This window comes from Mycteria americana, chromosome 7, assembly GCF_035582795.1.
Source record: "Mycteria americana isolate JAX WOST 10 ecotype Jacksonville Zoo and Gardens chromosome 7, USCA_MyAme_1.0, whole genome shotgun sequence".
NCBI lineage: Eukaryota > Metazoa > Chordata > Aves > Ciconiiformes > Ciconiidae > Mycteria > Mycteria americana.
In genome coordinates this window covers 70,252,264-70,265,270 of record NC_134371.1, presented here as the reverse complement: position 1 = coordinate 70,265,270, position 13,007 = coordinate 70,252,264, and the positions used below count along the sequence as shown (strand labels likewise).

Genomic DNA, 13,007 nt, shown 5'->3' with positions numbered 1-13,007 from the left:
ATTGACCTTAGGGGTCTAGTGACTAGTTTAAATTAGGCACTTAATCCTTAGAGGGGTAAAAGTAGGTGAAATGAATTAATTAATGTTTTGGATTAAAAAAATTATAATGGGGAAATATACTACATCGCGTAAATTGGAAAAAGGCTATCCCACGGGACTAATGTATGCAAATAGGGTATAAATATGTTGTAAACTTCAGATATCTGTCAGTGAAATTATTATAAGCATGAAGCTGACTACCATCTGTCAAGTCATTCAACTAAAATGTAATAAAGCCTCAGTGAAAGTGAAAGCATCATGCCCCAATTCCCCAGTCCAACTGGTGCAAGCAGACCTTCCTCCAAGCTCCATCAGTGCTAACGAGATCCTGCACAGTTACAAGGGTCTGCAAATACAGATGAGACTGCAGACCATCGCTGGTGCTTTGAGGCTTCAGATTCCCCGAATTTTTAGGATAAAGAAGGAGACTTACCTGTTCAAATCACGATGTATGATCGGTTGTGTGAGGTTGTGGAGGTACTCCATGCCTTTGGCAACATCTACAGCAATGATTAATTTAGACTGCATATCAAGAGTTCTATATTTTGAAAAAAAAAAAAAAATTACTCAGAGTTAATAAACAGACAAGAATTACCTGTAAATTATTTTTATCTGTAAATCATGGAACCTTTAAAATTGTTTTAAATACAAAGTAATGTCATGTAATCTATGTAATATAAATGTATATAATGCAAGATAATGACTAAATAACCATTTTGTGATTACTTATTAATTTCCTTTGTACACCCAATAATCTGAATCAAAGCTAAAATTTTTCTAGTGTGTTCCTTTCTCTATTTTATACTGAAATGAATAACATTTACATCAGCATGGGTTTACTAGTCATCCGAATTCTGTACCAGAAGCCCAAGCAGAGAACGAGTGGAATACCTCTTCTGTTCATGAAGCAGGGAGAAGAGCGATCCTCCAGAAATATACTGAGTGACTATAGCAAACTGACTTGGGTCATCTAAGCAAGCTCCCACAAACTGGATGACACAGGGATGATTCAGTCGGCAGAGAATGGAAACTTCACGGCAGAACATGTCCACATCAGATTTGGAGCAGTAGGTATTGGCTCGATAGCTTAGAATTTACACGAGAGAAAACAGTAAGGCAAAAATATAATAAAATATGGGGTTTTTAATGCTTCAAACTCGGTCATTAACCAAACAAGATGGAAAAGTCTGATAAACTTACCGTTTGATTGCGACAATTTTATTTCTGCATCGTCCCTTATATACTTTTCCGAAAGACCCTGAAATGGTTTAAAATAAATAAGCACAAAGATATTTATTATGAACATCAGACATTTAAAACTGATGCATTCTTATTTCCGGTACCTGAGCCGATAATCTCATGGAACTCTATTTCAGAGAGCTGAAGATGGAAATGTGATGGTAAACCAGCACGGAGGAGGAGAACATCTGCCTTTTCTGCAAAAGAAAACACTTATCCTATTTGTAAAATGCGGGGTCATGGGAAGGACAGAATACAAGTATTTAACTTCACAAAATCATTGCACAGTACAAGCTAATTTTCCTCCTGTAAATTGGTTGAGTGGTGATCCTATTCCCTTTTCTTTCAGTAACCACAGTAAACCCCAGTAACAGACAACTACTTAAAATGCTACAGTTGCCTTGGGCTTTCTTGGCTTTAAAATCTTACCGGTGATGAACACTGTCCCATAAGCATATTCTGCCTCTATTATGTCATGATTGTGTAAAATTCTTTATACTGAGAATTAGTTCCTTTTTTTCTGTATAGCTAGTGCTCAATACTGATGCAGGGGATGTTGTTCCAGATCTGACTGATTCTTTAGTGACATATGGAATCTAAATTTTGCAACTTAATTTAGTTAGCGAACTTCTCTACCTTGTTGATCTTTTTGTTTTATTACTATAAAGTTTATCAGAATATTTCTGAACGGAACATTTCAATGCTGCTGTGTAAAGGATGTAAGGATTGCATTATATCCAGAGGGAATATTTGAAGTAGAAAATTAAAAGCACTATGAAAAATGAAATACTTTAAAGTACAAATATTCGTCTGAATGTTTTATCTATATGTGTTTCAGATTAACACCGATTATATTTGGACAGATTTTTTCTTGTAAAGATAACCCAGGCATTTTACAGTGGAATTCAAGATGATAGTTTTTTGCATTCATGGATATGTGTATATTTCATTAGTACTAATTCACAATCACATCCTTTTCTCCAAAGAAATAAAAATAAGTATATTTTTTAAAGTAAATGAAAATAAGATAAATACATGAATTATCATGATGCTGAGCAACAAAGCTAAGTATATTGTTTCCTAGAATTATCCTAGGGAATATAGCTGCTGCTTATGCACATCATTAAGTCTCTGAACAATGACAATTCCAGGAATAATGAATCTCGCGTAGTATGTTTAGGCTGACAAACACCTTGGGTAAAAAGACCATAAAAGTTCGAGTTTTCCCCTGCCATTGAGAATACCTTTAGTCATGCTTTTAATCTTTCCTAGAGGGGATGGAACTGACACATAGGAACCATCTGAAAGAAAAGAACAGAATGAATTTTATAGAATTCAAAGACAGCATAAGCATCTGTACTGATAAATTAATGAGGCAATGTTTGCTGAAAGAATGAAAAATAAAGGGGTGAAAATACACATCAGCACACAAACACATATGATTGTGATGTTATATTGCTGCGTTCTTGAAAGTAATTTGTACATAGCTTCACTAAACGATGTAGAACGATACTGACTTTCACTGGTGGTAAAGAAGGCCAACGTAGCCTTGTGCGTCGGCTAGATTCTGTAAAGGAACTCGGATCAGATTGACAGATTCTGACAATTGGGCTGCAAGTGTATTACACTAAAAGACCTCAGCTTTCTCCCTGTACCAAAAATGTCATCTCTTGATTTTCTGCTTAAGTGGGAACTGAGTTCTTTTAACAGTCAGGATTAAAAAATCTGTCTGGGTGTGTTAATTGCTTGCCAAAGTAATTTTCCAATACATGCATAAACTTAGTCCCCTAAGGATTTACATACACTTGGGGTATACTAAACCTAAACCTGGAACAGGTCAAACTGCTCTGCAGAGCTGGAAGCGTAGGAAGCGGATCGATCCTGCTGCTGGCGGCAGGGCTCCTCCTGTTTCCACGGCAGGAGGAGTCAATGACCTGGACAAGCCGCAACACACGCTCACCCTCTCTGTAGACAGCGTTCTCAACGCACTGCAAAGTGTTCTGTTTATCAACTGCTTGTGTTAACATTCTTCTTGCCATTTGTCATTTAGTTGCCAATACAAATGAGTATTTTTGTAGCAAAAAGGGTAATTAACTTTTCCCAAGGCGGAATTAGATATCCAAAGATGTTAAAAAATATGAAGGGGACTGAGTGTAGAAATATACCGAATGTCAGTAATCAAAGAAACGTCAGAGCTAAACGACACAAAGAGAATGGCTAAACAAGGTATTAAGGATGTAAAAAGGTATGAGTAATGATTACCAGGGATTGATCTTCATCTCACAGCTTTTAGCTTTTCTCTAGTGAGTAATACAAAGTGACAACTCTATTTTAAGATAAAGGAAGAATTTGGACATAAACGGAGAGTACCTGGAAAATGGGGATTCTCATGGCACTAATTTTCTTTGTGCCAGACAGAACTGATCCAAAGCTCCCTGACATCCGTGGAACATTCCCAGAGACTTCAGGAGTCTTTGGATCAGACCCTTCAGTTAGAGACTAAAGTGATTTCTCAGACCATACCTCCTCCAGGTTGTGAGTATTCATTACAGGGTGATTCATCTTGAGGTCTCTTATAATGCTTCAGAAGGGTCACAATGGCATCATGACCTAAGAAAGAGGAAATATAAGGATTTGCAGGTAAACACAATAGTCTTTTTTTTTTTAATTGATTTATATAAAATCAGGGGATTTAAAAAAAATGTACAATGTGCCTATAAAACATGTAAACGATGATACAGCGGTGCTAATCTGAAACATACTATGATTCTTAACTGCAGAAATATAGGGAAATACCTGCCAATAAAAACAAGCATGTTATTTTCATGAGTCCACCTAACCCTAAGATGCAGTATATGGCAATAGAAAAAACCCTGCTACAGAAATCCCAGCTGACAGTAGTCTTCAGTAGGCCTTACAAGGACAACCAGTGCCTGAAAATATTTCAGCTCTGGTGTCCTAAACTGGACAAAATTTGTACACTATATTGCTGTAGACAGTTGCTATACTCATTATTCTCCTCTGCAAGGAACCAGAAGAATGCAGTGTATGCACAGCATGCTCACGCTCTCGGATGTTTGATGCACAAAGTTCTGCTTGGCAACGTTCAAAATTATTTTCTAAACCTTTCAAAGATGAGTTTTCCCTCAGTGATTTCATACAGAGTATTTTGGCAATATCAGGTTTTTGAAAGACCTTTGAAATCCGTAGGTTTACTATGTTAAGTCATTCTCGTAATAAATGGTACTGCAATGCTTTTGGAGGAGGGGGAATTCCCAGAATCCTCCAACTTTAACTGATGTTTTCCCCCATCCCCTAGAAAACATATGGGAAAGAAGAGCATTTTCGAGTTCTTGCTTTGTGCTCACTGTAACTGGCTGGGCTCAGCACTGCTTGTGCGCACAGCCAGGGCGATAGGCAATGTTCCTGTTTGCTGCTTACAAAGATGAGAGCAGACAAGAGGAGGAGGAAAAGATACGCATTTGTGCTGAGGTCATGATGCTTGGATCATCTGCCAAATGCTACCTATCATTTCCTGCTTCTTCAGTTGCAAAGTTTGTTGGCATTTCTTTAAGGACATTTTTCACTAATAACCGAATGAGTACAAACTTTTTGGCTTACAATAAGTCAGGGAAAGACCTGCAAGCCCACGAGTTATGGAAAGGTTGTTTGCTAGATCTTCTAGGGTCCTGCAAAAAACTTACAACTCCAGCTCTTAAGGGTGCTAGAGGAAACAGATGAGGCAGAGGCTTTTTTTGCTGACTCTCATCTTGTTATCAGAAGCTACCTTCTACAGGAAAGAAGTCCTGCTGAGTCACTAGGCTGCCAGGGACATGAGCTCACACCAGAGTGTCAGCATAACGGAACAATTCTCTAAACCACAGGAATTTAAATCAAGGACAGATTTTTACAGATAGCAGCTTTCTGGACATCCAACCTCAGAGGATGCTTGAACTAAACGTTTGAAGTGTTATCACTTAAATTAACATAAGTGTTAACCCAAAGAAGATGGTCACTTCTTTACCAAAGCAATGAAGAGACTACTTAAATAGCCTTCCACAGTCCATAGGGGTGGAATGGCCATGCCAGGAAGAATAAACTGAAGGGTATCCTACATAAATACATGGCTCTCAAACACCGATGAAATCCATAAATGCACGTGAACATCAAAAACATTTTCAGGAAGAAATAAATCTTTTTATTTGCATGGATTCAAAAACAGGACAGAAAACTGACACATTGCTGTACATATAGGACAGTATAACAGGAACCATGGAAAATGCCTTGCTTTGGTCTGTATTTGCAAGAATTTAAGATTACTGACTCTGATTCATCGCTCATTGTAATGCCTCCTTCAATAATAAAATTAAAACTCGTCATGCACATACCAGAGGGAGAAACAGCCTTTTCTGAACAGGCTGTATGTTTTCTATTTTAGCAGCACGTAAATACTCCTGTTCTTGAGTTTCTGTTGAATTAAACGGATGTTTAACAGAGAATCTGAGAAGATAAAGAAAAGGGCTGTTTTTTATACCCCTTCGTGCCAGGAACTGGAAAGCAGATGGCGAGAGCTCTTGGTCTACAGGGACTGAGGGGTTATTTGTACTGTTCTCTCCTTCCTGTACTGTTCTTATGGATTTTGTAGCAGAAACTAGGAAATTGAATTACCTTTCTCATAAGCCCACATCAAACAGGTCTGCTCATCCTTTTCTCCACTGGACCTGCTGGGATCACAAGCTACCAGGTTCATATCAGCTCCATTATCCAGCAGAAACTGTACAAGTCGAATATGACCATGGTAGCAAGCACAGTGTAATCCTAGAACGTCAGAGAAGCATGGTAAACACAACTGCCAGAACATCATGATAGGACTTGCAGCAACAACTATAAAGCACAAATTGATTTCCTCAATAAAGGAATATATTATCAAAAAAATACCTGAGGCAACAGGTGAAGATAAAATATTAACCCTGCAAGAAGCAATCTATTGCCTGCTACACAACATGTCAGCATTTACTCTACCACCTGCAAATCACATTTAACAACTTTGTACGTGAGGAAAAGCAAGTAGAAACAAAGAAGGCTCTTTTCTTCATTGCCTGGAGTAGGGACATGGAGGCGTGCAGCCCTTCAGACACTATATCCTATAAGCCCAGACCCTAGCAGAATAATACTTGGGCCCAACTCTTAAAACTGCTTAGAAGCCTAACTATAGGAGAATCAGTTTACATCAGGTTTTGTTACTCATATACAAGCTAACGAGCCTGACACATCCTCCCTGAACTCTTACCACTTCTATGCCTGCCTGCAAACATATATCAGAAAAGTTGAGATCTGTCTGAAAGGTAATTGGATGCTGATCATCGAATTATGGGAATTACCCTGGAAATCCTGACTGCATATATGGCTTCCAAATTTTTTGGTGCTGGTATATGCATTCATACACAATAAGGATGATGGTGTTACCTGTATGTCCATCTCTTCCCTGGTGATTGATGCTTACTACGTTCTGGTCAAGAAGAAATTTTACAAGTTCTATGTTCTTTCCATAGGTGCACGCACTGCAAAAATAAAGGGAAAAGTGAATGCTATAGTCCATAAAAGGACAAATACTTTGGGTAGCCAAAAATTTAAAAAGAACTACACAGAGATAAAAATGTACTAATATAAAGGATCATTAGAAATGTGCAAATGCATGATTAATCCACCAAAGCATGTTCATTTCTGTCATTTCAGAAACATTCTAATTATTCTTGTATAAATTAATTTTGCACCGCTATGCAAAATGAATACAGTCTGTTTTGCAAAGTGCCTCTTAAATAACACTTTACAAACTTACAGCATCATGACCAAACTGTGTTCTGCCACCTCATTTCTAATTTAGAATATCTAGGCTCCAGCAGGTTTCTAGGCAGAACAGGCTCTAAACTCAGCTTCCAAACTGGACAGAAAGAGAAACTGTTGTTCAAAGAGACGTTGATGGACCTGATGCCTTTCCTACCTTTCTCTCTCTTGCTTGCTCTCTCTCTCCCCACTCCCTCTGGTTCTACCTCTTACTTCATGTCCTGTCCTGTATCTCAAGATAGAAACTTAACATCCGCGTTGAGCTCACTGCTTTGTTCCTCATCTGGCTGTTGGCGAGACATTTGTTATTTCGGGTATTGTACGGCATGCATGTGTAAGTGGAATTCTATTGATAATGGCGTTTTAAACATCTCACCTGTGGAAAGCTGTTTCACTGAATATATTTTCTTTAGTGAGACTTTCTGTTCCCGAGAGCTGAATTATTTCCTTGACAACTTCAAACTTTCCATTGTAACACGCACTGAAGACGAAGTCAGTGAAGAGTTGTTAACAACACCAGCTTTCTAATTAGGCCCAAACCATGTAAAACAGAGCTTCTCCACGTGACTCACAGATGTAAAGGTGTGTCTCCATAGATATTCACCACATGGGGTTGAACTTCGAAGCTGCTCTGGAGTAAGAACTTTACAATTTCATGGTGTCCAAATCGACAGCAGAAGTGCAGAGGAACGTGATCTTCATTGTCCTGAGCATTCACTGCCATTTGACCCAGAAAGACATCAAAGAAAGTATTTTATACTTAGGTGCTTTGGATATTTAGTAATGCTTTATGTATTGTGCATATACGCTACGAAACCCCCTGCTAAAATGTTTATGGTCCTATTTTTTTAAATTGAAATTTCTGTGAGCTTTCATATATCAAAACTACGTTACTCAGTGTCACCTGTAGTACACCATCAAGACGATTTTTGGACTTGGGGTATAACTGCTTTCTTCCAGTAGCAGATGTATCGAATGTTTTGATGTAGCTTTCCATGAATGAATCACAAGCTATAAATGACCCTTAGAAAGAGCAATTGCTGTCAGGATATTACAATGTGAAGCAAAAGTAAGATACATGGTTACTATATGTAAGAAAGCAATCCACTGAGTTATTCCAAATGCATGGAACAATAGTTATATTGTATAATGTATATCATGTAATTAATATACCATATTAATTACAAATACTAGGAAGAAACATACTTGATTGTTGCTCTTAGGAAAGGAAAAGCCAGTTGGTTTTAAGGTTTATGTTAGCTTCCTTGAGTAGCAGGATCAAGGATTCTTGATATAGTTATACAGTGACAAAAAAGAAATTTAAAAAAAATAAAGGAGACACAATAAGGATATATATTTCATAGCCACTATTAAAATATAAATACATAAAAGGCAAGAAAGGAAGAGGAGAATTCATTCAAACGTCTGGATTACCAATGTTTTCATTTTGCTCGATGTCTCTTTTCACCTGCAAGGAGGATTATGTATGCGCTTCACATATTTAAAAGGACGGGAGTATCCTTTGACAGAACATGAAACTATAGAAAAGAATGGGCAGAATTGGAGACATAGTATATTACTGTTGGGTGGGAATGGTATTTATCTCTGTTGGTTCAATATAATTTCACATGGAAAACAAACAATGTACGATACAAAGGTCTTCTTCTGTTTAAGAGATTTGCCCTTCCAGTGCTTTATGTCACAAAATCATGCATTGTGTATGTTGCACACAACTTATAAAAATATATCCAATAAAAGTACTTTTTCTAAATTTCTGAAGACCGATTCTTGTATCCTTCTACCTGCAAAACCAGTTGCTTTAATCAACACACAACAGTATAAGATTAAAAGCAAAAGAAAACTGAAACTAATTTATTCTAAATACCTCTCAAATAAGCATATTTGCACAAAGGATTTGAATTTGATATGATTTCTTAAACTCCTGGCTGGCTCATATTCTCAGACATTTTGGGTGAAATAGTAGGGTTGCTGTAGGATAGACAATATTAGCAAGCAATGAGGGAATTTTAAAAAAATTCATTGATTCAACTGTCTTTCAGTAAGACCAAGATTCTTTCTTGAAGATTTGGGTCCCAGTTCAGCAAAGCACTTGGAAACCTATCAGTAACTGGTCCGTTAGATCAAAATGTTGTTTCAGTTAGCATGCAGAAGCAGATTCACATTTCTGAAACCATCTAATTTTGACTGCTGTTGTTTTAGTACAGCAAATATTAATATTACACACTTTTTATCATGAACTTCTATTTAAAAATGATTCTGTAATGGAACAACATAAACCCAACAATTCTTGAGAACAGCTATTAGCAAGTGAACAGTGTGAGACTACGGCTGCATGTGTACTACCAACACAAATATGACTGGGAACACCCCTGGCCCTGAGGCCAAGATCACAGAACTGCTGGTGCCTACCAAGAGCCTCAACTGTGTCAAGGTCAGTTGCACGCAGCCTGTCTGCTGGGGAGCCGTCCCTGGAAGATCCGTGACCCACAGTGGGAATTGTTTGAGACTGCCAGTTATCCTGGAGCACATCCATGCCAGGGAGCCTTCTCTCTGCTTACAGGATAGGCAGCTGCATTCCAGCACCTGCAAGCCTTCTTAGGCATGCCCAAAACGGGGATGGATACACCTTATACGTCTCTTTCTTTATCTATCTGGTAGGATGCAAGGAAGAAAGTGGACGAGGCTCTAGGCAGAATTCTCCATTGGTGCAGAGACATACAAATGCTGTTTTCACTATCCAGAGAAGATCTTTATTCCATTTTAAAAGAGAGCATGCATTTCTTTCTACGGTTAAAGATAGAACAACCATAACTGGTTGATACCGTAGCTGACAGAATTGACAAATCCAGCCTACTTTGTACAACATTTAGGTCTTGATTCAGTCTAGCACCAGATCTTTGAGACAGTTTACAAGACATTAATAGACTACTAAGGAATAACCTGTCCATTACAGGTGTCCAGACTTGTACTGTGCAGGCTTTTAAGCACAACATTGACAAACGTCTCTCAGGAACAATTCTTTCCTATAGCTGAGCCTCCTTGGGACAAAGGGTAAACCACACACATTCTCAGGTTCTGTTTTCTTCTGATTTTCTGTGGGTATAAGGAACAATGAAAACTAAAATAAATCCCTGTTTAAAAACCTTTCTGAAGTAATGCTGAATGCCCACAGAAATGGACAGTCCTTTAAAATGAGCTGAGCTTACAACTTCACTGATGTCTAGTGACAGATAGTTCCAAAGATGAATTACGTTTCAGGCCAAAAAAGAGAAAAAAAAGGAATTCCTGTAACTTATATTAAGCTTGTGGCCCACAAATTTCATTAACTGCCCCCACTAACCTTCCTAGCAGTCTTATATTAAAAGCAGTAAAGAAAAGTAAACTGTTTTATTTCTCTATTCTAAAATAATTCTTCACTTTATAGATTCATGTGACATGTTAGCCTTTATTTTTTATTATGATGTGGTACCAGACACAGATTCATTCTGAAGTGCAATAAATAAGAGGGGAATAAATGTCAAAGTTTTACAATAATAAATGTCAGCATTTTAGAATATGTACCCACGGAACGGCCTGAATGGACATCAGGGGTCTCAGGGCCAAGAGCTTCTACAACACAAGGTGTAAGATGGAGAAAGGAAGGAAACGTGTATCTTCTCCTTTGTTTATGCAGTTGGAAATGATGTCAAATACTTGCAAGCCATTTCCTTTGCCTCCGGAAGGATATATAACTACAACATGGGATGATGGGTTTTGTTTTAATCGATAGCTTTTTGATTTCTAAATGAAACGTGGCAGGTAAACTGGAATTAAAAAGAAGGAGAATTTCAGAGTCAAAACAAAACAAAATCAGTCAAAACCACTTTAGAGTTATGGCAGAAAAGTACATCATATTGATTCAGGAAATACTAAAGAAGAGTATAGGAGAGTTCTTCAAATTGAGATTTTCAAGTATTTTTATATGAAATTGCGGATAGATAGTACAACTGTCATGGCAGTCAGAGAGTGAAAATTCAGGTTGCCTTACAAGTAAACAGTAAAAATGAGGAAACGCTAACTTCTTGTCTGGAACAAAATGGAGTACTGTAGAAATTATTCTTAGGACTGAGACATTATGTAGGTAGAAAGTAACAGGTGAAACCATTTCAGTAAGTAAAAGGATAAAAAAGACAATGCAAGTCTGTTTTAAAAAAACAAGGGAAATTTCCCAAGTCCCAGTGAATGATATCTGTTTAATATGCAGAGAAGCATGACTGAACGTGTCTGGATGTTTAATATCAAACTCTGTTTTTAAATTTAAATTTATTGTATTTGTCAGAGGTGACAATGGTTTTCAAAGATACTTGAAAAAAGAGGAGCTGCAACTCTAGGCAGCTCAGTAGTCCTGCAAGCAGACAAGTTTTATTAAAAGACCATAGCAGTTATAAAGACAAAGAATATATTTTATATCACGTGGTCCCTGAAAGAAAGCTCCAGGACCAGCAGTTTGAAGAATAATAAAAATTAGCATTTAGCTTATGTGAAGCAAAGGAAATGCTTGTTTCCTGACCGCCAACTAGTCCTCTAAGTTTGTAGATATTCTGTTTCTTAGCTACCCCATCAGGCCATAAAACAGTTTTTAAAATATGAATTTTTTCTTTCATTTTGAAAGGAACAGTTTTTGAAGTCATACAAAATCTACATTAGAAGTCCTACTTCTGCATTCAAGCATTTGAGAAGCAATTATTTCCAGGCCTTCCCTGATTTCAAAGAAATGGAACATAAGAAAGAGTGGAACATACTGATAATTCTAAATTACCATTAATTTTTTTAAAAAATCCAACCCTTCATTTGCCCATTCCTTTTTCTCCTGGGGTGTTGGGACACCAGCAGAAGCGTGGCCATACAATCAGGCCAGCTGATAACACAACAACAGGCAAAACCCACAGCTCTTTATTTTCAATAATCAAGTTTATCTTCCTTCATCTAAGTGGCCGATGAGACTGAGAAACAACAAATAATTAGACGACTTGGGCTTTGGTTCAGAAGTCAGCCCTCCTGAGACCCACACATGAACCCTTCTGATTACATAAAGCGCTCAGCAGCTCGACAAGACACCTCTCAAGGTCGAGGCCATACCCAGCTCGCTGCTAAAACCAGCGAGTCATCTGGGTCTAACGTGTTGCTGAATACGCATTCTTAGAAACTATATAGAGAAAAGTGGGGTGTGGACGTGAGTATAGCGAAGCTACAAGAAAAGCAAAAAGGGGACAAAATTTCAGTCTGAAGAAATGAGGAAAGAGAATGGCTGTTTAGGAATACTGATGGGTTCTCATTGTAATGAACTTCCTTTTCTACTTTACTTTAAGAAAAGACTCCTTCTCTGTGTTTTGTTTATTACAATTATCCTAGGAAAAAATCTACCAGATTACAAGAATGAATCAAACATTATGACGTGCTACTTTGTACCCCAATTATTGCTACATTCTAGCATTTGATTCTAAAATATAAAACTGAATTTCCTGACAGAGTAAATAATGCAAGTTGGTAGCAATCATATTGACTCAGTAGTGCAAAAAAATCTCTAGGAGTTTGGAAGGCATGAAAAAAGAAAGAAGGAAATAGAAGCTGCTAAAAATAAAAACAGAATGAGAAATTCCATACTAAATAAGTTTGAAAAATTCTCAAGATGGTTAAGGCACTTCAAGTGATAGCAGCTTGTAATGGCGTGCTGGTCTTTGAGATATACTAATGATCTCAAAATGAATTTGGAGCTTAAAGGAATCAGATCAATACCTCAAGAAATGTGCTTGAAAGACCTTATGTGATTTCTGAAAATACACATAAATACTTAGTCCTTCCCTACAGTGTTTATGTTAAAACAA

General features: G+C 37.5%; 2 protein-coding genes across 3 annotated transcripts in view; both read right to left on the bottom strand.

Moving 5' to 3' along the window:
* Positions 1–13,007, bottom strand: part of ACADM (acyl-CoA dehydrogenase medium chain) — a 769,283-nt gene that overhangs the window by 390,613 nt on the left and 365,663 nt on the right. The window lies entirely within an intron of this gene.
* TNNI3K (TNNI3 interacting kinase) overlaps positions 1–13,007 on the bottom strand; it is a 101,839-nt gene that overhangs the window by 60,692 nt on the left and 28,140 nt on the right. The window contains exons 8-17 of the mRNA XM_075509002.1: positions 7,695–7,839; positions 7,499–7,603; positions 6,745–6,839; positions 5,947–6,096; positions 3,802–3,888; positions 2,523–2,579; positions 1,383–1,475; positions 1,240–1,297; positions 931–1,125; positions 473–577 (exon numbers count right to left, since the gene is read on the bottom strand). Of these exons, the coding sequence (XP_075365117.1) occupies positions 473–577; positions 931–1,125; positions 1,240–1,297; positions 1,383–1,475; positions 2,523–2,579; positions 3,802–3,888; positions 5,947–6,096; positions 6,745–6,839; positions 7,499–7,603; positions 7,695–7,839 (1,090 nt within the window). The remainder of the gene's footprint in view (positions 1–472; positions 578–930; positions 1,126–1,239; positions 1,298–1,382; positions 1,476–2,522; positions 2,580–3,801; positions 3,889–5,946; positions 6,097–6,744; positions 6,840–7,498; positions 7,604–7,694; positions 7,840–13,007) is intronic.